Genomic DNA, 25,875 nt, shown 5'->3' on the forward strand with positions numbered 1-25,875 from the left:
TCCATGATGGAGATGGGTCAAGAAAATTCTTGACTCCTGATATTGTTTCCTTAATGAAAAAAACAGCCCCTTAATTCAGAAGATAAATGATTAAACTAATTTTTAGTTTGAAGTAAGGGATAATACTCAAAATTACTAGATCAGAAGTAGGGCCACCTGCAAAACAGTATAGAGCTCTCCTTTCATAAACCCAATAACTTCAGTTCTGACTTTTCTGAGTTACAATAAATTCAGGTGAAATTCCAACTCTCTTCCTGCACCTAGTGATGCACTAAGATAAGCTTTCATCTGTTTCCGTAACTACATTTTTTATTCACTCAGAGCCAAACTTACTCTTTCAGGGAGAGCAAGATGTGCAGAATCTGGTTTGAGGATTATCTCTTAATAAACTTGTAATAGTTACCAGGTTATGTGGTGCTTCTTGGCAAGTCTGATTCTATTGGTTTAACAAATATCATTCAAAAGGCTCAAAGTCATTTTATTTAGCCACTAGATATGATAACATTCACTCATCCAGGGAAATTAAATGCAAATGTCTGTCAGTGCAGGGACTTGGATCCCCGAACACAAGGACATAATAAGAACATAAGAAAGAGGAACAGAAGTAGGCCATTCAGCCCTGAAATCTGCTTTGCCTTTCAGTAAGATCATGGCTGATGTGATTGTGGCTTCAACTCCATTTCCCTGTCTATTTTTATGGTAAGGTGATAGGGGCAAGCTGGAGGTAGAGCTGCTGCCTCCAGAAGCAGGTCCAAGGCAGGGATGGCTGAATGCCAAAGCTGGCAGGTTGAAAGGCCAGTCTCAGTTCTCTGGTACTTTAGCCTGGTTCTGAAAATGAGTGTTTGATACAATGGCTGGAATTTTACCACCTCGTCCGCCCTGATTCAGGCTCGCAGAACGGAATTTTCTGTTGGCCTCGGGCGGGATTTTACGAGCCTCGCCCAACTGAGGTCATAAAATATCGGCCCATAGTTCTCGTCCTTCTCATCCCTCCCCCCCCCAACCCCTCCTCCTGCACCCCCTACCCCCCCCCCCCCCAATGCCTCCTTATATACATATTCCAATGCCCATAAACGCAGTTTCTACCATGGATAGAATGTATGAGCCCTATAATAACATTGGGAAGTCTTTAACATTCTCATGAAACTGTCAAAATAAGCAAGCAACCCTTCAAATATCTCTTTAAAAACTTTAATCCTCTTAGGAGCTCATAAAATTGTCAATCAAAGACAAAGCTCACAGTCTCTTTGACAGCAGTGTCAACCACCCCTGACTGATCCGAATGCAATATTGGGTTTGGACCTCAGTCAAGCATTCATAATGGGACTCCATTGAATGATGTTTCAATAAAACATCCAGAGTTGAATACAGAAAAACCTTCCAAGTCTGTGAAGGACCTTGGTCTTTTAAATTGAAGCAGGGGAACAGTTGGCTGAGCTGAATACATGACCCCCTTTTGCAGTAGAACAGATGGCTATTTGTTCCAATGTTTCAACGGTCAAGCAGATGACTGGACTGTCAAGCAAAGAAAAGACTAAGGCTGGAATGTTACAGCCATTCACGCCAACAGGATTTTCCTATCTTACTGCAGTGAACAGAGATTTGGCTGGGCACCAAATTCTCTGCTGTGGGAACATGGCATGAATGGCTGGTAAGATCATGCCCTAAATCACAGGGAAATATTAACACATTAAGATCTTAATCTTAATAACATTAAATGCAGAAAAATCACTTTATTCACTAGATAAAGTACTCTAATGCATTCAAACTTTCACAATGCGGGTCAATGTAGTGCTCACTTACCTTTTCTACAGATGCTGTATTAAAACATATTTAAGTTACCATATACCATTAAATTATGACATGTGATGTTGTTAACTAACCTGCCAAAAGATTCCTTACTCTAGACCATGCTTCTCCAATGGTTCATTATTCCTCTGAGGTGCCATGAACCACAGTCCCTACCAAAATAACTCCATGATAGCAAGATGTTTAAAATGCCAAACCCCGCAATGGAGTAAGCAAAGATGGGATAGCTGCATGTATGTTCATTACCTATGGCTTTATCCTGGGCCCATAAAAATCCCACACAATGGAATGAGCGCAGGAATTGTAGAATTGGGTCCCATCACCATTTTTAAATCTCACCCACCTCTGTTCCTACATGGACAGAGGCATGCAAATCTGGTCCTAAGACTTCTTAACCAACTGAAGAAGAAAGTATAAAGTGATGTAGCAACAGGATTCTTGTTAACCCTTACATTGATAATAAAAAAAACACTGAAAATGTTCATAAGCACACCAGGAAGAACAGGACAAATGGACTGATGGACAGCTTTTCCTCTTTTGCATTCAAATGATCACTGGGTAGTACATGTGGGTGAAAATTTGTTTGGGAGGATGGTGTGCCTAAGTTTCTGTTCAACCGATTTTCCATTCATATGTTCCATTATTGAGCAAACAAACCTTCCTGTTCAGTTTTCCTCTGTAACATCCAGCCAGGTGATTCTTTGTTGCCAAAGAATGAAAGAGGAAAATCTATGGGTAGTTATTTTCCTAATTAGCATTTTAGGAATTTAGGGACAGTGCACTCAAAAACCAAACCATCTATTCCAAATCAAATCAGTTACTAACGCCAGTACCATCAGTTTTGAGACTGTGAACCAAAAGCTTCTACCACATGCACTTCACATCTAAATTTCCCAAATAATCACCTCTATTGAATACTGAATAAATATCATGCTTCAGAGCATTAACAGTTTTTACTGTATCACCATCATCGCCACTCAACAAATGCCAATAAAGAACATCCCAGAATGTATTTCACTATCAACAATTGACATTTTTAACACATGGACGTCTTATTCCTCACCAGACCTACCTATTTCAGTCATTGTTACTCCAGGAGCCAGTTGACCATTTGTAAAAGAGCTATACGTAAACAAGTTTGGTACAGGTGTGAGTTCATAAATAGGCTCTTGTTTTATTTGCTTGATTCCAGCCATGTCTATCCCAGACTGATCGGGTGACGGTTGAGCAGAATCTACACTGTAATATCCATTAGCTCCCTCAGATTGTACTTTTGGCAGATCAATTACGTGCCCATTTGAGTAAGTGCCACCAATTTCGTTGTTCAGGTCTGTCAAACCATTGCTGATGCTGTTTGTATAGACGCGGGCAAGGGCTTCTGCCTCACCACTTTGCTGCTGTCGTTGTTCTTGCAGCCTCTGTTGGTGCTTCTGGACCTCAGCATATAAACTGTCACGCTGCTTCTTAGACATTCTTCCAAACTTTACAGCTGTGAAGAGAAAAAAAAAGGGTTTTCTTAAGTAAACGGAAGTTGAAAGAATATTTGATTTTTCCAGTCATCATAACTTCATGTAAAATAACTTTACATAAAATACCAAGATTACTGACTTTTAGTCAAAATCTTTTAGCCCAGTGGGATAGGTAATACGACCCAGCGAAGTGTTACATTGAATTACTTCAGATGTATAGGACAGAAACAGACTATACAGCCTAACTGGTTCATGCCAGTGTTTATATTTCACACCAGCCTCCTCCCACTCTGATTTACTAACCCTATCATTCTAATCTTCTGTTCCTCGCTCCCTCATGTTCTTATCCAGCTTCCTCCAAAATACATCTATGATAATTGCCTCAATTACTTTAAGTGATTTGATTTATTATTGTCACATGTATTAGCATACAGTGAAAAGTATTGTTTTTTGCGCGCTATACAGACAGAGCATACCATTCATAGAGAAGGAAACGAGACAGTGCATAATGTAGTGTTACAGTCATAGTTAGGGTGTACCGAAAGATCAACTTAATGCAAGGTAGGTCCGTTCAAAAGTCTGACAGCAGCAGTGAAGAAGCTGTTCTTGAGTGGGTTGGTACGTGACCTCAGACTTTTGTATCTTTCTCCCGACGGAAGAAGGTGGAAGAGAGAATGTCCGGGGTGCGTGGGGTCCTTAATTATGCTAGCTGCTTTACGAAGGCAGCGGGAAATGTAGACAGAGTCAATGGATGGGAGGTTGATTTGCGTGATGGATTGGGCTACATTCATGACCTTTTGTAGTTTCTTGCGGTCTTGGGCAGAGCAGGAGCCATACCAAGCTGTGATACAGCCAGAAAGAATGCTTTCTATGGTGCATCTGTAAAAGTTGGTGAGAGTCGTAGTTGCCATGCCAGATTTCCTTAGTCTTCTGAGAAAGTAGAGGCGTTGGTGGGCTTTCTTAACTATAGTGTCAGTGGTAGCAACTTCCACATTCTAGCCACTGGTACTTTGTACTCTCCAGCACTGGTTAAATCTAGATGCATGGTGCTTCTCTGGTTTGAGGTATGATATGTTGGCAGTGAAACCGGGGGAGGGCCGATCATCTGATGTCATTATAAGCTCGTTCTTTGGGTTACATCACTTTAGGCACAAAGATGCCTTTCAATAATTGGTCACTGAAGGCTAAAGAAATCAAGGTCATTGCTGTGCTTTGTACAAGGAAAGGACTTTGACGGAGAAAAAGCTTTTGTTATAAAATTGTGTCTCTTCTTCAGTGTTCTGTTCTTAGGATGTGGTCAATACTGGCAAGGTCATATTTATTGCTCACCTGTAGTTATCTACAGGCCTTTTTGAAGCAATAGACCACTTCTGAGAGCATCAATATTCAACGAGAAAGTTTGTTTAGACCCAACTGGATAGGAAATTGAAGATATTTTTAACTGAAGGTTTTTGGTGAACGGGTTACGACTTTTATCAAGCAGCTTTTCTGGTCCTTCTTTGTTACCCTAGGTGCCGGTTCACAAATTATCAAATTTATGAAATAGAATTTGTTATTGTGGGGTGTTGATTGATAACTCAATATCATACCCATTAAATGACTGGATTTGATATTGCCAACTGGAACTAAGCACATGAAGCATCATAATGACCTTCATATAGAGTTGGCGCAGTGTTCTAATGCAGTATTTCTCTTGATAACTTCAAATATGAAAATCATGTTCGTTATCATTGCTCTTAATTCCTGCAAAAAACATGTTGCCAGCATGGTTTGCGTGGGAAAGATTTATTTAATCGGATTACAGGGCAGCACGGTGGCACAGTGGTTAGCACTGCTGCCTTACAGCGTCAAGGACCTGGGTTCAATTTGGGTAACTGTGCAAACTCCACACAGACAGTCATCCCGTATCTGTGTGGGTTTTCTCTGGGTTCCCACAATACAAAGATGTGCGAGTTAGGTTGATTGGCCATGCTAAATTTCCCCTTAGTGTCAGGGAGATTGGTAGGGTAAATGTGTGGGGTTACTGGGATAGGGCCTGGGTAAGATTGTTGTCGGTATGGGTAGAATGGGCGGAATGGACTCCTGCACTGTAGGGATTCTTATGATTTTAGGTGACAGGTATAATAAATAACGCTCAAAAAAAGAGATTATTGTACTGGAGAAATATTTTCTTTCCCTATTATGACCCCATAATCATCAGTAGGCACCCACAAGTTGGAAGACACAAAAGTGCAATTCAAAACAGTCCACCCTTCTCTTTCTACATTGCACTAACAATATGGTTTAAATATGAGCCACAGAAAACCATTTTATTGTTGGTCCAGCATGCTTGTTCCGTTCATTACACTGTAATTATAATCCTCTCCCAGGTAGATTGAGCCCAGTGTCATTGTGTGTCTATAGAAACATAGGAAATGTATGGCATGAGAGGAGGTCAAATAGTCCAGCAAATTTGTAGCAATTTCGGGGAAACTCTGGAGAGAGGAAATTTTATGTTCTCTAACTAGGTTGAACTGGGATCTTAAAATGTTCCCTATTCTTACCATCTCGAGACATTCCAAGGGCAAGACACTTCTGCAGACGACAATGCTGACAGCGATTCCGATTCGTTCGATCAATTAAACAGTTTCTCTGTCGAGGACAGGAGTAAGAGGCATTGTTCTGCTGACTCCTCCTAAAGAATCCCTAAAATAACAAGAGAGTTGTAGGTTATATTGCTTTTTTATGTCAATGCGACTTTGCTTCCTCGACTATCAGTTTTGCTGCACAAATGATTTGTTGAGGCAATCATGTCAACCCACTTTGGGGTTGAATTTTTGTTGAGTTAAAGTAAATGCTATGACTAGAAGGTATTCATTATAGCACACACTTAGAAATAAGTTTCTGTCCCACCGTTACTGATTATACAAATGTTGGGGTGAGATGTTGAGGCCTCAGACCAGTTGTAAAAGGGTAACAAAGATCGCACATAGATGGTTGGGTAAGAGTTACTGCCCATTCCCATTGAAGGTGTGGCTGAAGCTGGATAGAAGGAGAGCCTCCTAGATTTTGGTGGTTTTAATATACAAACTGGTATTCCACGATATATACAGGGCATAAACTACCATTCTCGGAATTAACCAGAGAGCGTCATACACATTCAAGAGTCTCAGCGTCAAAGAAGAACCCAGAAAGTAATTTTTGATTTACTTTTGTGGGGCCAGGAAGAGCAGGATTGCTCCCCTGAGTTGTATGAAAACAACGTGGGATATTTCAACACCGGTTTCTTCTCCACAGCCCCCACCACCTCCTCAAGATGGGACTTTCTCCTTCACTCTTGCCGAGGGCCAGATACCATGGTGGCCTGGAGCTGGCAGTTTTCTCTGGAACATTTGTCTGTCACTTGCAGCTTACACGCAATATGCTAACGAAACAGACCTTCTCATGGACTGATCTCCTTGGGAATATCAGGCGACTGGCTGGAACACTCTGCCACCTGAACACCATCCAGTGGAAAATTCACCCCAGAGTAACATACACACGTTCCCATTTATTTAATCCTTGAGGGAGCTCTACACACTTTAGACTGTAACGTATAAGTCAACCTGGCGTATAAGATTACCGTATTTTTACAGCACCAAAAATCATGCTTTTATATACACTTGCAGTAAATACCAAATCATGCCTCCCCTTTACTTATATTATTAGTTGTTGCAAATATTGTGTGACAGTTTCAAAGAGGTTCTGAGTCTCATACAATCTAATAGCTAAATGTTTATTAAACACTGTACTCAAACTATGTACAGTATAAAGTTTAAGCTAGCAGCTGTCTCCATGCTTGTTTCTAAACATATTTCTGTCCAGTCAAAGATTGCTCTTTAAACTGTGGTCATGTGTTCCTTTACATCAGTGTGGGTAGTAGTTTATCCAGTCCCATATTAACTCTTTCTACACCAAATTCTTGTACTACACTAGTTTGCCTCAATATTTTACCCCAGAAATGCATGTTTATGCTGTAAATCATTGCATATGAATCAAGCAGGCGATATGGGATTTGTTGCAGAGAAGATGCATGGGAGTTTAAGAACACACCTACATAAAGCAGACATAGTATAGTGAATGATGGACAGAAATGGGTCCTCCAGCATCACGAAAGTTGCTTTCAAACTAAAAGTTGTAACATTTGCTTACTTGTCAAGTAACTGCAACAAGGGAATTCTATGTTGGTGAAAAACTGGTGCCAGAACGAAGGAGAGGAAATCTGTCCTGAGGAAGATGCCCAGGGTCAAATGCTCCACAAGACAGGAACAAGCCTTTGGCCTGATCTTGAGAAGCACGTATCAAAAAATCATGAGAATGGTTACACCATCACCAGAAATGCAAAGCTGATAGTTGCACTTAAGTTTTATTTTGTTCATTCATGGGAAGTGGATGTCACTCGGTAAGCCAGTATTTATTGTCCAACCCTAATTTCTTTTGATCATGGGGTATTTAAGAGTCAATCACATTGCTGCAGGTCTGGAGTAAGGATGGCAGATTACATTCCCTAAAGGACATTAGTGGGCCAAATCAAATCCCGAGGCCTGCAAAAATCTCAGAGCAACAGTTAGTTTGTGAAGACACTTTATGAAATGAAACAGTCTAATGTTGTGGCAGAAGACCAAGATTGTTCAGAGACTATCAAGTGACGTCAGTGGCAAAATGGCCAGTTTCCAGTGATTCATTTTCAGACAACAGCAAAAACAGAAGTGGCAACATGGGGTGAAAACCCCCTGAATTTCAATATGCCCAGCAACCAAACTACTGAGTGAAAACAGTTCTTGTGAAAATGACAGGACATGAGCAGACAAGATTCACAGCTGGTACTAACCTGTATGGTCAATGGAACAAAATCAAAGCCTATGGTAATTTTCAAATTTAAAACAATGCAAATATGAAATTCCCTGCATGGGTTTTGTGCATATCCATGACAATGATTTGATGGATAAGGATGGAGTAGAGTTATGGATCGATATTATGTGGAACAGGTGGCCTATGGTCTATGTAAATGATGCAGTTTATTAGTATGGACCATTTTCAGATCTCGTATAATCAATGAGACTATGCGGTGCCTGTGAAGAAATAATACCCACATTGCAGTTATACTGACGTCTGCAGCCCAACTTTTAGCTGTATGCCTCAATAAGCCATTCAAGGATTATGTTTACGCTGAATTTTATGCAATAAATAGTTGATGGAGAAAAAAAAAACCCTTCAGAGTGGAAATTTTGTCTCCTGCCCAGCTTGATGTTTTGTGTCATTTCATTATCAAATTGTGGGATACTATTAGTTCATTCAGAAATGTGGATTATCCAATTCAATGGGTGCAGAAGAAATGGATTTATTGTGAAAAGATGATTCTGAAAGTGAAAGCACCACATTTCAAAATGGTAATCACCGTCAGTTCACATTTTATACACAGCATATAAGTCGACCCTATTTTTAGGAAGAATTCTGGGGATTTCAAAAGGTTGGCTTAAACATCGACAACAAGGTAATTACTACCAAAAATAATCAACAAAACTCATGCACGTGCACTCATCTCCACATTTTCATTAGTTAATCCTGATCTACTGTCCTCCACAGATGACATTCATTCTCCCACTGCAGAAGTACAAGGAACTATTTGAATTGTTGGTGTTCTTTTGCATTTCCACCTACAGCTACATCTAACTAAGAATTCTATTCTCAACCAGATCTTGAACAGTGATTAAATACTACATTTACATGAAGCATCGACATGCATTGCTGCTGCAGTTTAAGAGTAGTTTCACAATCTTCAGAAGCAGGCATGAGATCATTTCTATTTGCATAAACTCAAAACCTGATGGGGGTTGAACTACACAGAAAAGGAAGTTATGTCTTAGCAAAACTAATTCCAGGATGCAATCAGACATGTAAATGATAGGTTAAGAAAGATCATATGGTCTCTTAAGACTTTTCCACAAGTTATAATGATATTCTTGGTTCACACAGACATTTTTATTAAGGTCCTAACTGCCTAGATTTTGGCCTCCATTTATTCTAATAAATCAATTTGCTCAACTACTCCCTCACATTCATCTTTGGTAGTCTTATTCCCAGCAAAACCTCCATTCCCTCTCCTCCTTTTCAATTCCGCTGGTATGGTTCCCATTCTTTCTCAAGTCCGAACAGCATAGAGGTGAGTGTATCTAGTGAATAATTGATTTAGCCACCCGTCACAAATAATGTTATTGCCCTTCATTCCCCTCTGCCAAAATCATTCACTATTCCAGGATAATCACATCATAGAATCATACAGCACAGGAGAAAAAGAAGCCACTTGGCCCATCATGTCAGTGCCTGGACTTTGAAAGAGCTGTCCAATTTAATCTCACATCACAGCTTTTTCTCCACAACCTTGCAAATCAGTCTTTTGCAAGTACTTGTCCAATTATCTTTTGAAAGTTCCCATGGAATCTAATTCCACTACCCTTTCTGGCTATATATGTCAGCTTCTAACAACACCCTGCATGAAAAAATTCTCCTAATTTCCCCTCTAGTTCCTTTGCCAATTATTTTAAATCTAGGATGTCTGATTACTAGCTTAAAAGAGGAAACAGTTTCTCTCTTCTTGCTCTACCAATGCCCCAACTGTGAGTGCAAAGATAACCCATAGCTTTTTCCTCCATCTGCTATTTGCCATTTTCTCTTTCCCACCAGGACAACCCTCTTCCCCAGGTTCTTCCTCCCCAAGCCCATTCCTTTATCTGTCTATAATTTCTGTCCATTCCGCTCCAACATCTCTAACACCGTTTTGCCCATAAGAAGTACATTTTTCTTTATTGATCTCATTCTCAAAGATTTTTTTCATCCGGCATCCCTTTTTTGCCTTTTTCCTTGATATTATAAGCAGTACTCATTTTGCAGATACTTTTGTTACAATCCCTGTGGATACTTATAACTTATAAAAAGTGATTCAAACTTCCAGTTACTAGCTGAAAGAATGACACAAGACTTCACATTTTGAAACTTTTGCTGTACCCAATATGGAAAGCACTATTTGCTGAACGCTATTTTCTTTTTGTGGGTAACTTATATTTTAAATTAGAGAGAGGAACAATCCCCTTTTATACTTATCACACATCAGATACTTTATGGAATTACAGTTCTTATAGCAAACAGTTCAAAGTTGTGCCTAGTTTCTTATTGGTTCCTGTAGTCCACTTTGTTGAGGACGAACTCTGAGAGCCCATCTCCTGGCATTTTCTTCAGTTTTCAGAAAGTTTCTTAAATCTGCCACCTGCAGTAAATCTTTTCCAATTTCCCCTGAAATCTGTTGCCGGATGCATCTCTTCTAATAGAGCCTGTTTCCCTCACAAAGGTGGATGCTCACAAAGTCAAATAGTATTTTATTCCTGTTAATCACACAGAACCTCCTGTCTGTCTATAATATTCACTGATTTGTAGGAAGCCTGTAACCTGATCTCTAAAATGGTTTCCTCTGTCCTCTTCTCCATGGAATATAAAATATACTAATATTGTATTAAGATAGAAATATTAATTAGCAATCCTTGACCTCAACTCCCTTTCATCTTAGAAATAAATAGATTTTTGACAGCACAACAACTGTTTGGAATATATTTCCTACAACCTTCTGAAACTTTGGGAGACTGAGTCAACTCATGATAAACCCAGGGAATGCTGCCATTATCTTCAAGTGCAGTTACCTTGCACCTTTCTCAGTAAAACAATCTAAGCCCCCCTTTGATCTCTCACAATCAAGCCATCCAGTGTTACTGTCAAACTCCAGAACAGCTCATTTGCCCCCTTCATTTAGTGATGACTTTTCGTAAATATTATCCAAAATGTAACAACTTATAGCATTCTATACACTTTAACAACTAACTTACAGTTAACTTGCTCCATACAGTACAAACAATATGCTCCCCATGTGCTGTTCACTTTAAACAAAAAATATGAATTTGCAAAATTATCGTTAACTTCTTGGGGTACATCATATTCTCCCCACATACTGTCATAGTGTCTATTAAACAGACCACTTTTGTAGCATCATGATGTTTAACTTGTTTCAACCAAACGCTTGTAACAGTGAAGATTGAAAGTCCTTTTTACACCAATTCTTAAAGTCTTTGCTCCTAAATGATGGAGAATTAATTTTGTTGCAGTTAGTTCCTTTCTCCAAATGAGTTCAGACTGTTTCCATGCCCTTGAAAGATGACACAATTGAGTTAGTCTGGGAAACTTTTGTCAAGAACAATATTGCTGACTTCCGACAGACTCTCTGGCTTCTGAATACCAGCAGTATAAATTGTAATCTCAGAACTTCACTGTTAGTGTGTTTTTTACCCTCCCAAAGTTCAGAATGAATTTACCAGTCTGATTGACCATTCTGAGAACCTCGGGGCATCAGCAACACATCAACATTTGAGGATAGTCACTGGTGGCTTTCATTTCTTGAGGGTCCACCATCATGCTCTTCTTTTTATGATGTTCCCTGAGATTTACATGGTAGTTTTTGCAAATTCATATTTTTCATTTAAGGTGAGACCTGCATCTTGTAATGATTCAGAGCTTCCTGAACTATGTGGTCATGTTCCTGTCTTGTGGCTCCGTGGATAAGGACCATCATCCAAATGACAAATTACTCCCTTTTTTCCTTCCAGAACATTTGATTTGGTTCAGTGGAATATCTCCAGAACTGATTAAATACCAAAGGGATTGTGGCTAAAACAAAATTGCTCAAAAAAAGCAATACATGCTGTTATCAGTCTGGACTACTGGTTGACGGGTAATTGTCAAAACTGGCTATTAGATCAGGTTTAGTACGAGCACCCTGTTGGCAAGTTTTCCCAAGCTGTCAACTACTGAGGACTTAGGATGGATTTCTCTCTGGGCTGCTTTGTTTAAAACATGGAAACATAGAAGATAGGAGCAGGAGGAGGCCATTTGACCCTTTGAGCCTGCTCCGCCATTCATTATGAACATGGCTGATCATCCAATTCAATAGCCTAATCCTGCTTTTTTCCCACAACCTTTGATCCCATTCGCCCCAACTGCTATATCTCGCCGCCTCTTGAATACATTCAATGTTTTGGCATCAACTACTTCCTGTGGTAATGAATTCCACATGCTCACCATTCTTTGGGTGAAGAAATGTCTCCTCACCTCCGTCCTAAATGGTCTACCCTGAATCCTCAAGCTGATAGAAACATAGAAGATAGGAGCATGCTAATTGCTGAGATCTATACAAAGTGGGAGTTGGGCATACAGCTAGGGAACTGTTATGAGCCCCAAGCTCCTCCTAGCTGGCTCTATGATGGGTGAAATGATACTTCGGAGTAACATTCTGTTTCTCTTTAACTTTTGCCAGCAATGGGTGTGGTACCCTCTTGGAGTGTATAGCATCTTAACTCAATACATTGGCATTTTTTCCACTTTCAAATCACTATAAAAATGCAGGTACTTGTGTTGCACTCCCAGTTACTCATGCTCCATTGTAGAACCCTGTTATCATGGTCATTTTTTTAAAAAGTAGAAATGTTCTGCTATAGCAACCCTCGTGCAACAAGGTAAACAGAGCTTGTGATTTGATAATAATCTTTTCAAACCAGTTGCTCCAGGTTTGATATTTGCTCTCTGTTGAGTTAGTTGACCCAAGTCCAATGGCAATAGGATTGCCAAAATTGGCATTAGCACTGCTGGGCTGGAGAGTGGAAACAATCAGGCAGTATTCTTATTCTTGATCACTTTTTTTTTGTTCATGGAATGTAGGCTTTTGCTATTCTATGGCTGTCACTGGAAAGTATGTGTATTTGAGAATGCCAGATGAGAAGTCAAGCTTGTTGGAACACAATTCATGACCATGTACTATAACCAACTGCTTTTAATAATGCTTTTATATGCTCTGCTTTTAATTTAACTCACCCAATGAGAAGAGAGCAGGTTCAGGTTGGATATCTATCTTAAACTCTGCCTATTAATAGTCTCCATCGATGGTTATAGCATATAGATTTGAACAAGTTGTAGAACAGATGCCTGATCTGGACCTGTCTCAATCCTACTGTGTTACATTCAAGCTGAATGAGCATACTGACTAAAGGTCAACTCTGGCACGAAGTTACTATAGTTACAACAAGAGAAAAAGTGTAAATTGAATGTAAAAGTAACAAAAACTGATCTGATTGAAATAATGATTCTCTCGCCAGTGATCTCTGAAAATGTCACCTTCATTAATCAGGTAAAGTGCTCAAGCTAAGCTCTTATACCCCTTTCTAAAGATCTGTAAGAATCACAACTGTTATTTTCTTAGTGAGAGTAATTAGGCTGGTGATAACTAAAGGTTTATATAGTAAAGCAGTATCTTCAATTATCAGGGCACTTGCCAGATTGCATTTGCATAGGTGTGAACAGAAAAAAATAGCTGTTGACATCAAGCATAAGATATAAAGGATAGAATAATACCATCTTCCATAACGGATGATCTGACCGCATAATACATGAGCTATGGAGTTACAACTGTTTTATGTCTGGTCAGGGCGCTGGTTGTAAAAGAAATTGTATCAAGCATTTCAAGACTAAAGCATGAATCTGGCTTTGAAATGGACTTCTGACTGCCAGTATCCATCAGCTATTCCATTTAAACATGAATACACTGAGAAATGTCAGCACTTTCACTGGGATTAAAGAGAGTTTTTCTCTAAATCCAGTGTTGACATTGGTAATATTACTACAGGTGGAAAAATGAGTCTGTGGCGTAGGATTGAATGGAGCTGCAAAGGAATTAAAGTGGAACTGATTTGAGATGAAAAGGGCCAAGCTGCTTGTTAAAGGTGTTGGAAGACAATTAAAATTTAATTGAAAGTCTAAGCATATCAAATAGGGAGCAAGTGAAGCTTCAACCCAACATGTTTAATAGAAGAGTGTTACGTTTGCAGGAAAACATGTTCCCTTTTATTAATTCTACAATATTTATATTCCTTCAATTTTTTACGGACTTACATTAAAGCCTACTTCAAAATAAAAAACAGCGTATACCATCTGTGCTTCTGGAATGATTCCATAATATTTCTTTTGAAAGCTTCTTGCAGCTGTGATCATCTGACAACTAATGATTCTGCTTTCGTTTTGTAACCCTCTTAGAGATGCCATTGGTTGGTAGATTGTCGGACAGTACAAAACTGATGTGAAACTGAGAACTAAATCACCAGACAATGCCGTCCCACTGACATTTCTGACCAACCGCGGCTGTGGCTATGTGACACCATTTCAGACATGTGTGTGAATTTCAGTAATAAACTCCTTGCAAGCACTCCCAGAATACAGCTAAAGCTAATCCACCTGTTTATATTCATTTAACAAACACCTACCATCATTGAGTGACCAAATAAATGCCCAAACAATCAAGAAACATTGGCAAATGCTGATTTTTGTCCTCAACGTGGAAAGGTTAAAGTATGCATGCAGTGTGTGAACATAAACATTAAGAACACGTCCAAGAACAGTGTCCCCTACTGATTGCTATTTACTACCAGCAATGCAATTAGCCACATCTAAATTTCCAATTAACTGCTGGTGGCTAATAAGTTGCACAACAGTGGCTTAAGAAGGGCCAAATGCCAAACTACATTCAACAATACCAACTTATATTTATATAGCACCATTATTTTATAAGGCACCTGTGAAGTGCCATTGGATGTTTTCTTATGTGCCAGGGACTCAGGTTCAATTCTGGCCTCAGGTGACTGTCTGTATGGATTTTGCATGTTCTCCTTGTGTGTGCATGGGTTTCTTCTGGGTGCTCCAGTTTCCTTCCACATTCAAAAGAAATGTGCAGGTTAGATTGATTCACCATGTTAAATTGTCCCTTAGTCAGGGGATTAGCAGGGTAAATATGTGGGGTTACAGGGATAGTGCCTGGGTGGGATGGTATCAGTGCAGGTTTGATGGGCTGACTGGCTTCCTTCTGCACTGCAGGGATTCTATGATTCTTCTATGACACAAAGCTGCATAAGGAGATATGAGGTCAGGTGACCAAAAGCTTGGTTGGAAGTAAGTTTGAGGCAATGTCTTTAACCAACAATGCAAGGTAGAAATGTGAGGTATAAGGAGAGAATTCCAGAGCTTGGTGCCAAGGCAACTGAAGGCACGGCTTCCAATAGTGGAGAAGTTATAATTGGGAATTCACCAGAGGCCAAGATTCGAGGAGTGCAGATATCTGAGAGCGTTGTGGGGCTGGAAGGGGTTACAGAGGTAGAGAGATGCAAGGCTGTGGAGGAATTTGAAAACAAGGTGTGAATTTCAAAGTCAGGATGTGGCTTAACCAAGGGCCAATGTAGGTCAGCAAGCACAGGGGTAACAGGGGAACAGGACTTTCTGTGAATTAAGACACAGGCAGTTGAGTTTAGGCTGATCTCAAGTTTACTGTCATACTAACAGTGGCCGGAATTCTCCCAAAAAAATTGAGTGTCAAATTTGCATGAAAACTGGAGTAATTCATGCTGTTTTTTTCAGTGGGAGTTCAGAGAAGAATCTCCCACACGCTGTGCACTACAGAGGTCACCAGCATGAGTTTCATTAAAATCCCGGGGAGAGGCTGAAATCAGCTCGCTGAGCGGGCCACTGCGCATGCACCGATCTGTCAGTGCCGAGATCGGCACATATGCAGTGGCCCCGCACTGACGGCCTCCCAATTGTTGGCCAGCCCCACAACCCCCGCATCACTGGCCCTCCATCCCCCCACAGCCGGATTTCTGGCCCCCCGACCATTCCTGGGCCCAGCCCCCACGTCCCCACTCCTGGCCTGCCCTGATCTCAAGCCCCCCCTCCACCCCCATGCAGTCCCAACATTCCCCCCCCCACAGTGCCGACACCTACAGCAGTCCTGACTGCACCCACAGTCCTGACCTTCTCCCCTCCCACACAGCTGACAACCCTCCCAGCCCGCCTCGATAGCTGGCCTCCCTCCTTCCCCTACCAATTCCTATGCAGAGTGGCAGCGGGACCACCCCAACCCCACTGATCGCCCCCTACACCACACTCCATATGCCCTGCCCCTTGGCACTGCCTCATGCCCGATGGGCAGTGCTAAGGTGCCCCCTAGGCGGTTAGCAGCCAGCAGGGAGCCGCACTTGCAGGCAGCCTGGGTTGGAGATTTGAGCCTACAATGTTGTACTCCCCTACCTGATCAGGGTTCCCAGTGAGTGCAGCCCCACACTGGGAGAATGGGTCACAGAGTTACTGCCATTGTGTCAATGCAGTTCTAAGACTTTGAGATAGTCACTGAAATCTTGGTGTTGTTCAGTGGGATCTTACAGTCCAACTGATGGCAGGCGCATCCCCGTCGCAGGTTTCCCAGTAGCGAGAGGTGTATTCAATGGGAAACTCCATTAACAATGGCGTGACCATAAGGTCCTGCTGCCAGCGAGTCATGCGCTGCCTCCCGCTACTGCAAAACATGCCGCAGAGAGGGAGAAAAATCCCACCCGGCAGTTTTATCTTTTTCTATTTTGCCGCTGCTTCTAAATTCCTGGGAAAAAAAATCAAAGTTTGTTCTCAAAAATGTTCAACTGACTTAGACTACTTGAAGAAATGTTACATTATATAAATGGTTGCAATGACATTCCAACAAGCTTTTAATCCTTCCAGCACAGAATACTGTTTTAGAGTTTTCGTATGATCTATTTCTGAGAATATTCTCAATGTTCTTGTTTCACAAAGTGTTCTAAAATATCGTTCAGAGATCACCACAGCTTGATATAAGATGTTAACCTATTTGCACTGGTTGTTAAGCATGAAGTGTTATATTCCCTTCATATTACATAACTCTTGAACAAAAGAACACTTGAGTTTGTGATGCTATAGAAACTTCCCCACTTATAATTTGAGTTAAATTCATTAACAGTAACACCATCCAATAAACAATTCTGAACTTCACTTTTGCTCAAGCATCTTTCCCAGTGACTGGCAAAGTCCGTATAGGTGGAGGAAGTGAAAAACCACATTACTGTCCTGTGCAGACAGACTGAAAACTCAGCCTGCACAACCACACAAAGACATCATCTGCCACCACTGGCAAGAATGCCCACAGTTGCTTGTAAGATGGTTCTTCACTTCTCCAGATGCAGCAGCACTATACCTCATTTACTTTCTAGCAACTGCTCTCCAAGTGAAAGCTGTTTTCACTATCAACACTGCAATGCTAAGGAGCCAGAATGTCATTCTGTGCTGAATTAATTTAGACATTTATATTCAGGCATGTCAAAATGCCTGACTCTAAGCAGTAAAACATCCCTATTCCGATCCTTAAAATGTTACTGAAAATTAAGTTGCACTAAGCCAGTTTACTATTAATATATTTTTTAAAATCTCTTACCTTACAGCCTTCACAAGTGATGACTCCATAATGGATCCCAGAGGACTTATCACCACAGATTTTGCAAGGTATCACTTCAATTTGAGCTATGAAAAAGTATAAATATGTATTAGCTTTGCTGCAAAACTCAATGGTAGATTGAGTGAAAAAAAAACAGAAGATCTGTGTGTGATTAGACATTATGGGGTGGATTTTAATTTCCCTGGCCATGCGGAGCAGGGAGGGTAGTTAGCAGAGTGTGAGAAACAAGGGCATTGTGCTTCTCTGGCACACTGTGGAGGAATAACTCCACACTGTACATGTGATGTCACTGACTGGTCCTCTGGTTGGAAGTCAAATGGACAAGCTGGTTTTCCAGCCAGACGTGGTGCAGTCCAGAGGAGGTTGCAGGGCATAGGAACATAGAAATTAGGAGCAGAAGTAGGCAAATTCAGCCCTTCAAGCCTGCTCCGCCATCAGATCATGGCTGATCTCTCTCTGGTTTCAAATCCACCTCCCCACCTGTTCCCCATATCCCTTTTTAAAATTAAAAATATATCTACCTCCTTCTTGAAACCATTCAACGATTCAGGTCAACCGCGCAGTGGGGCAGCAAGTTCCACAAATTCACTATCCTCTGCGAGTAGTAGTTCCTCCTCATCTCAGTTTTAAATCTACTGCCGCTCAACCTATACCTGGGACCTCTTGTTTGTGATTGCCCCATAAGAGGAAACATTTGGTCTACATTTACTTTATTAATCCCTCTTAAAATTATATATACCTCGATCAGATCCCCTCTCATTCTTCTAAACCCCTGTGAGTATAAGCCCACCAAGTACATGTCTGTCCCAGCTGGAAGGCAACGGGGTTTTATCCTGAGGGAGGTGGCCAATCATAGGATCCTGGGAAGACCATAAGATGTAGGAGCAGAAGCAGGCCATTTGGCCCATCGAGTGTGCTCCGTCATTCAATGAGATCATGACTGATATGATAATCCCCAGCTCCACTTTCCTCCCTTATCCCCATAACCCCTCTGATTCCTTTGAACATACTTAACGATCCAGCTCTGTGCGGTAAAGGATTCCACTGATTCACCACCCCTGAGAGAAGAAATTCCTCCTGATCTCTTTCTTAAATAGGGGGACTGGGAAGTTAGATCCAGGGTCCTGTGCATGTCAGGTGCCAGTGGGTCTGGAGATCTTGAGGAAGGCCAGAAGCCTAGGGAAAGTTGAAGACATGGGATGGGGTGAGTGAGGTTTAAGTTTGAGGTGAAATCAGGGGCTCTCATGCAGAAGGTTGGAAGAAGAGACTGGAAGGGTCAGGGCTGGGAAGTGGCAGGGTGGATTGGGAGGATTTAATTGCAGGGGGTTGTCCAGGCAGACATGTTGGGTATAGCAGGTAGATATTTCCTGGATCTAACAGCCCTCGACTAAGTTTAAGTGTGGGACTGTGGGTTTTCTTGAGTTTCAGGAATCCAGTTGTCCACGGTCAAATTCAAAGTGGTGAATACTAGTGAGGTTCACAGCTATAACAAGTAAAGTGCTAACCCATCTTACGCACGGGGTTGGTTGCCTTGCCTCCATCCCACTTCTGTTAAATCTCTTCCCATCTTCTCATAAGGTTCAAAATAAATTATTTGAAAAGTGTAAAACCGGCTTGAAAATTTCGAGCAAAGTTCCATTCATTTCTTTCTGAATCTGGTCATGTAATAGCAACTGTGGGTGGCACGGTGACACAGTGGTTAGCATTGCTGCCTCACAGCGCCAGGGACCCAGGTTCAATTCCTGGCTTGAGTCACTGGAGTCTTCACGTTCTCCCCGTGTCTGCGTGGGTTCCCTCTGGGTGCTCCGGTTTCCTTCCACGGTTTCCTTCCTAACCGAAAGACGTGCTGGTTAGGTACATTGGCCATGCTAAATTCTCCCTCGTGTACCTGAACAGGTGCTGAAGTGTGGCGACTAGGGGATTTTCACAGTAACTTCATTGCAGCGTTAATGTAAGCTTACTTGCGACACTAATAAATAAATAATAAACTGATTGAAGTTCCTTTTAGACAAAACAATTCCTGTGATTATGAAAGTGAATTTTCTACCATCATGGCTCCGGAGCACATGGTGGGGGCAGAGGGGGAGATTCAAAAATGGAAAGTAACAGTTTACAGCAGGAAGTGATTTTCAAGGTATAATTTAAAGATGAGTTAAAGGACATCAGCTCTGAGCTGACAGGGAGATTCTTGTTGTATTTTCTATGCTGTTGCAGACCAGGGAGAGATAGGACCATAACAAGAGACATTTTGGAGAAGAAGTGTTTTAACCCCTTGAGTGCTGTGATATTTAAGAACAGTCACAAAATAGGCGTTGTAAGATTTCATCCAAGGAAAGGATAAAATGTCTATTGTTCATAACACCCAGAAATGCATGCACACAGCCACAGATACATATCTACAAGAAAAGATGATTTCCAATGAATGTAACATGCACTTAGGTTATTACCCAAAAGTCAATATTTCTCTGAGAAGATTGTCAAAAGCATTGCAGTCCTAGAAATTCTCTTTCCGTTCTGAAGGTGAAAAATGAAGGTCAGAGGTTTCTGGTAATGAAACCACAATAATGCTCAAGCAATAGTAGGTTTCTGCTTTCTCAGGATAAGTTGTAGTCAAGCCTCTGAAGTAAAGTATAACCTTGCAGGTTAAATTAATTAGCCATGCTTATCTGCCAATGGTGGATTTTTCAGGAAGGATCCATTCGTGTTCTGGGCGTGATCGCTTCCCTATGTTCTTTACATTCCAGGTTAACCCTCTCTGGCCTGTTTACATGACTTTTTAATGTTCATTTTGTCAAGGTAATTGTTTGTTATTCCAGGCTCTGTTAGTCCAGGCTGTCTTTTAAAAGTAGTATCCACCTTCCTAATAAGATTTATGTGAATCTAATGTGATTATGACACCTGCCATGTGAAAGGCACTTGTAGCAGCACTATTATTTTAAGATTTCAGTTTTATCTTTAATACTCTGCACTTTCAAACAAAAAAATCCATCTATCCTTGTAAATCTTCACATTATTATGGCAGGGCACATTTATTTTCTGCATAATAACAAGTCTCAAGCTTTAACTCTGTCAAAAAAATATCCATTGCATTTTAGTTCTATGGAATACTCGCCCATATAACCAATGCTGATACAAATTAGTTTTACAGTAAAACATATTTTAAATGAAACAGCTACTTAATTTCTCCAATTCCCATCAATGGTCTGTTTCGGATATTTGTTACTGCCTCCTCTCCCAACAGCTTCATAAACAGATACTTTTCCATATTACTTTCTGAACTGAACTATATCCTCACAGGATTGTGTACCTGAGGGATAACAATCACCATATTTATAGTACTATGTTCATTTGATTCAATTTAACTTTCACTCTTCTTTCAATTATTGGAAAAGTGGCTGATGTTATCACCAACATCAAAGCCATCATTAACTGTACTTACCAAGAGCAGTATGAAATGTGAAGGATAGCAAACACAAAGGGGACAATAAAATGTAAACAAAAAGAAAATATCAATCATGGGTTAATTAATTTTAACAAGATGGCTTCCAATTTAGTTCACACCATGAATACTGTTTATTTCCTCCTCCCCAGTTTGAAACTGAAAAGTTGCTGAAAATTTGCTAATATGTTCTGATCAACCTTCTTTTAAACCCATCAACCTTAAAAACACCTCTTGAATTTTTTTGATTTGTTTGGAAAAAATAAACATTTAAGAACAGCAACTTGCATTTATAAAGTGCCTTTAATATAGAAAAATGTCCCAAGATGGTCACAGAGAAAAATCAGACAAAAAATGACAGTGCGCAAAGAACGAGTTATTAGGAGTGGAAGGGGTAACAAAAAGATTGGTGAAAGAGCTTAAAGGAACAAACAAATTCAGGGCGCAAGAAGGCCATTTGGCCCCTTGAACCTGCTCCACCATTTGATAAGATTCTGACTGATCTAATTGTGGCCTCTACTTTCTACCTACCCGCTCTACCCTTTGAATCCCTTGCCAGTCAAAAATCTATCCAATTTGGCCTTAAACATGTTCAGTGCCTCCACTGCTCTTTGGGGAAGAGAATTCTTAATGATCCTCTGAGAGAAAACGGGCAAAGTCCTCCAGCCCCCCAGCCGTGTGTTTCCTGCTGGCAAGAGGTGGCATGTTGTTTGTTAGTGGCGGGATTCTCTGTTCCCACTAGTGTCAATGGGAATTTCCATTGACATCACCCCACGTCGGTGGTGCACTGTCAGCGGGACCGGAGAATCCCACTGTCATGAATGGCCGGAGAATTCCAGCCAACATTTCTTCTCACCTCAGTCTTAAATGGGAGACCCCTTACTCTTAAACTGTGTGCCCTGGTTCTAGTTTGTTCCACAAGGGGGAGAAGGAGAAGTGATCAGTATTTCCAATGATAGACAAATGATCACGAGTTGGAAACATGGCTGATTCCTCAACCAACACATCCCTCCCCTCTCTCCCTCCCCAAAAATCAGATACTTGGTCAAGTAACTCAGCACATAGCTGGAGTTAAATTTGGGACCTGCCTACCCTCTATGGTTTAGAATCATGCTAAATTGTACTACTAGAGAATTCAACAATATTCATATTTTCTGATTTACACACATTATAGCCAACTCTTCGTAAGATCACATAATTGACAGGACAACGTGAAATTGTGATCATTCTAGATGTGGGGGCCTGATTGAGTTTCACTTGATATAAACCTATTCCACTATGATAATTAGGACCATTTATTGCTCGCAATTATAAATATGTTGGTGTATAAAAAAGATGGTGTTTGGTATTCTAATCATCCGTTATGTTCTACAGGACTGCTTTAGTATGCAAACATTATCTTTCCAAAAGGTCACACAAAGTTAAAGGATTGCTTCGTGAAATTAAAGAATTGAATTGAAAAACCCTGAGTCATTAAAAATTGCAAGCATTTATTTCTACTTGTATATTAGATGTTAGAGGCAAAAATCTATAGTTCACAGAAGCATTGACTTCTTAAAGCTTCTCGTAAACATTTTCTTGCTTATAGAGGAGGGTGAGAAAGAAACATGCATCAACTGCATCATAAAATTATATTTCAATCTGATTTAACCTTCACATCAATTGCTTGTGAAAGAAGGCACTTTTTCATACAGACATCTCCACTTTAAAACATGAGTAATGAAAAGACATCGATAGAAATAATGTGAACCTATCAATTTTTTATTGTGTTAACTAAAATAATACACTATCCTTTTTCAATATGGCACAATGGTACAATGGTTAGCACTGCTTCCTCACAGCGCCAGGTTTGATTCTGGCCTTGGGTGACTGTCCTTGTGGAGTTTGCACATTCCCCCTGTGTCTGTGAGGCCTTCCTCCTGGTGCTCCGATTTCCTCCCAAAGCCCGAAGATGTATAGGTTTGGTGGGGTTATGGGTGTGCAGACTCAATGGGTCAAGTGGCCTCCTTCTGCACTGTAGGGATTCTATAATTCTAATATTATTGTACATCCTGTATGACACAAACTTAACTAAGAACTGGCGAAAGATTAAAGGGAAAGTCGATTTCATTCTGCTGATAATGCATACTTTTCTTAAATAGATTAAAGTCTAATCCTAAATACCATTGTGCAACATAGGCCCACGTCAAAGTGCAGCTTAATATGCAAGGTTTGTCATAAAATCTTTAGTTGCTATCATTTAATGTTTAAATAAGGCTTTATGTATTGACTAATTATCTAATTTTACTGAAATAAGTTAGACCTGGGTCACAAGAAATATTGCAGCTAGGGTAATGGAGCTTTATAAACATGATCAATTTTCATCTGTTGGGTCTATATTCACTATCAGCAATGAATGGGAAACTAACAAATAGAATAAAAATAAATGACAACATGGTGCAATCTATACTGAATTCTATTCAGAAGCAACGATCTTTCCCAGTTGTACCTTCTACATACTTAGTAAGATGTTATTAACATAGCACAAGTTCTATGTAAATCTTTGGTGCAAAGTCCTCTACTTACTTATAACTTCAGTTTTCATTTTCTGCTGTGTTTGACACGTGCTATCAGTAAGAACAATGGCACAAAATATTGATTCTGTCTCCTTAACAGGCAAAAATTATCCTCTTGACAACCAGCGCAATGCTGTAATAGCATTAAAAAGGAAGAATTATTGAAGTGATGGGCTGTACCATTCCAACATTAATAAGATGGGGGTGTCTAGAAAACTTTGACATAATTGTTGCTTTCATTTCCTTTCCTGTCCCCTGAGCTATGATATACAGGAAAGTATCTTTTGAGGAAAAACTCTTGTAATCTTCAGTTTTTTTTTCACACAGATATATATCTCTGTGCTGGTACATTTGTCTTATGAATGCAATAGGTTGCATCAATATCCCTGTGGAGTCTGATACAATAGCTATGTAATAGATAGCAAGCCTCTTCAACCGACCACATGAAGCCAAAACATGGTAGTCTTTTTAACAACACCTGGGCAATTAGGGCACAGGTGCAAACATTGTGTCAATATTTAAAGAGGCATTGGACTGAATCTTTCGGGGAAAAAAAAATCACAAGTGTTTTAATAACAGATGACGTTATGAACGTGCAAATCAGCCAGCTAGCACAAGGAATTAAGAGTTTGTCAGCTGTTGCAAATCCCCAGAACTTGCTAGTTGAGTTACATTTTTCTGCATCTCACCCTTAGCTTCCCCATTATGATGAATTTGCTGGATTTATGCGCTATGTACTCATTGAATTCAACACAGTGATATGTTTGGTAACTAATATTGTAAATACGGATTATCAATGTTGAGAAGGTGAAAGGAATGTAGCAATTAGGCAATTCAGCCCTTCGAGCCTGTTCTGCCATTCAATCATATCATGGCTGATCTCTCCCGGGTCTCAAATCCACCTCCCTACCTATTCCCCATATCCCTTTAATCCTTGTTAAAAAAATCAGAAATATATCTATCTCCTTCTTGTAATGAATGCCAATAAATCTCTCAGGCCCAAATATTTAACATTTGAAAGCATGGCATTTCATTCTTTCCGACAGTAAATTGTTCTTTGATATTTTAAGTTAAATTTAAATTTTGGATTTTTTCTTTTCTTTTAATCTCGGTTTTCTTTTTAAATCAAACCTTTCTATCCTGTTCTTTATTTTCCTGTACCTGATTTGACTCTAATCCAACCTCCTTCTCCATGATTCCTCTATTTATTTCTCAATCCTTAATTCCCATTAGTTAAGAAGATAGGATATCAGTCCCACTATTGGCAGAGGTACCAGATGCCCCATTGCCCTTACCATGCTCTTATCAGTTGCACTCCCATTAAGTTACAGCACAAAAACTTTGAGCCGTAGGTAAATGAGAGTCAAACCAATGCAGTTCGCTCTGAGAAGCTGCACTCTCGAAATATCTGGCCCAAATTGAATTTTTTTAAAAACTTGTTCATGGGATGTGGGCATTATTGACTAGGCCAGCATTTATTGCCCATCCCTAACTGCCCTTGAAGATGGTGATGAGGTGACTTATTGAATGCCTGCAGTCCATGTAATTTATGTACACCCACAATGCTGTTAGGGAGTGCCAGGATTTTAACCCAGTGACTGTGAAGGAATGGCAATATAGTTCTAAATCAGGAAGGTATGCGACTTCGAGAGGAACTTGCAGGTTGTGGTGTTCTCATGCATCTGCTGCCCTTGTCCATCAAGAGTGTAGCGATCCCGGGTATGGAAGATGCTGTCAAAGTATCCTTGGTGAGTTGCTGCAGTACATCTTGTTGACAGTACACACTGTTGCCACCATGCGTAAGTGGTGGAGGGAGTGAAAGTTTATTATGGTGGATGGGGTGGCAATCAAACAGGCTGCTTTGTCCTGGATGGTGTTGAACTTCTTGAGTGATGCTGGAGCTGCACTCATCCAGACAAGTGGAGACAATTCCGTCACACTCTTGATTTAGGTGGGGGATAGGCTTAGGGGAGTCTGGAGGTAGTTACTCTGCAGATTACCCAGCCTTTAACTTGCTCCTGTCGTCACAGTATTTATATGGCTGGTCCCACTTCTTGTCAATGGTAGCTTCCAGAATGTTAATAGTGGGGGATTTAGGATGCTAATGTCATTGAATGTCAAGGGGAGATAGTTGGATTCTCTCTTGTTGGAAGTAATCATTGTCTGGCACTTATGTGGCACAAATGTTACTACAATGTCAGCCCAAGC

At 40.4% G+C, this 25,875-nt stretch overlaps 1 protein-coding gene across 1 annotated transcript in view; it reads right to left on the reverse strand.

The window, feature by feature from the left end:
- rorb (RAR-related orphan receptor B) overlaps positions 1-25,875 on the reverse strand; it is a 182,370-nt gene that overhangs the window by 37,022 nt on the left and 119,473 nt on the right. Inside the window, exons 2-4 of the mRNA XM_078215405.1 lie at positions 17,653-17,738; positions 5,822-5,963; positions 2,882-3,298 (exon numbers count right to left, since the gene is read on the reverse strand). Coding sequence (XP_078071531.1) covers positions 2,882-3,298; positions 5,822-5,963; positions 17,653-17,738 — 645 coding nt within the window. The remainder of the gene's footprint in view (positions 1-2,881; positions 3,299-5,821; positions 5,964-17,652; positions 17,739-25,875) is intronic.

Source organism: Mustelus asterias, chromosome 6, assembly GCF_964213995.1.
Source record: "Mustelus asterias chromosome 6, sMusAst1.hap1.1, whole genome shotgun sequence".
Classification (NCBI taxonomy): domain Eukaryota; kingdom Metazoa; phylum Chordata; class Chondrichthyes; order Carcharhiniformes; family Triakidae; genus Mustelus; species Mustelus asterias.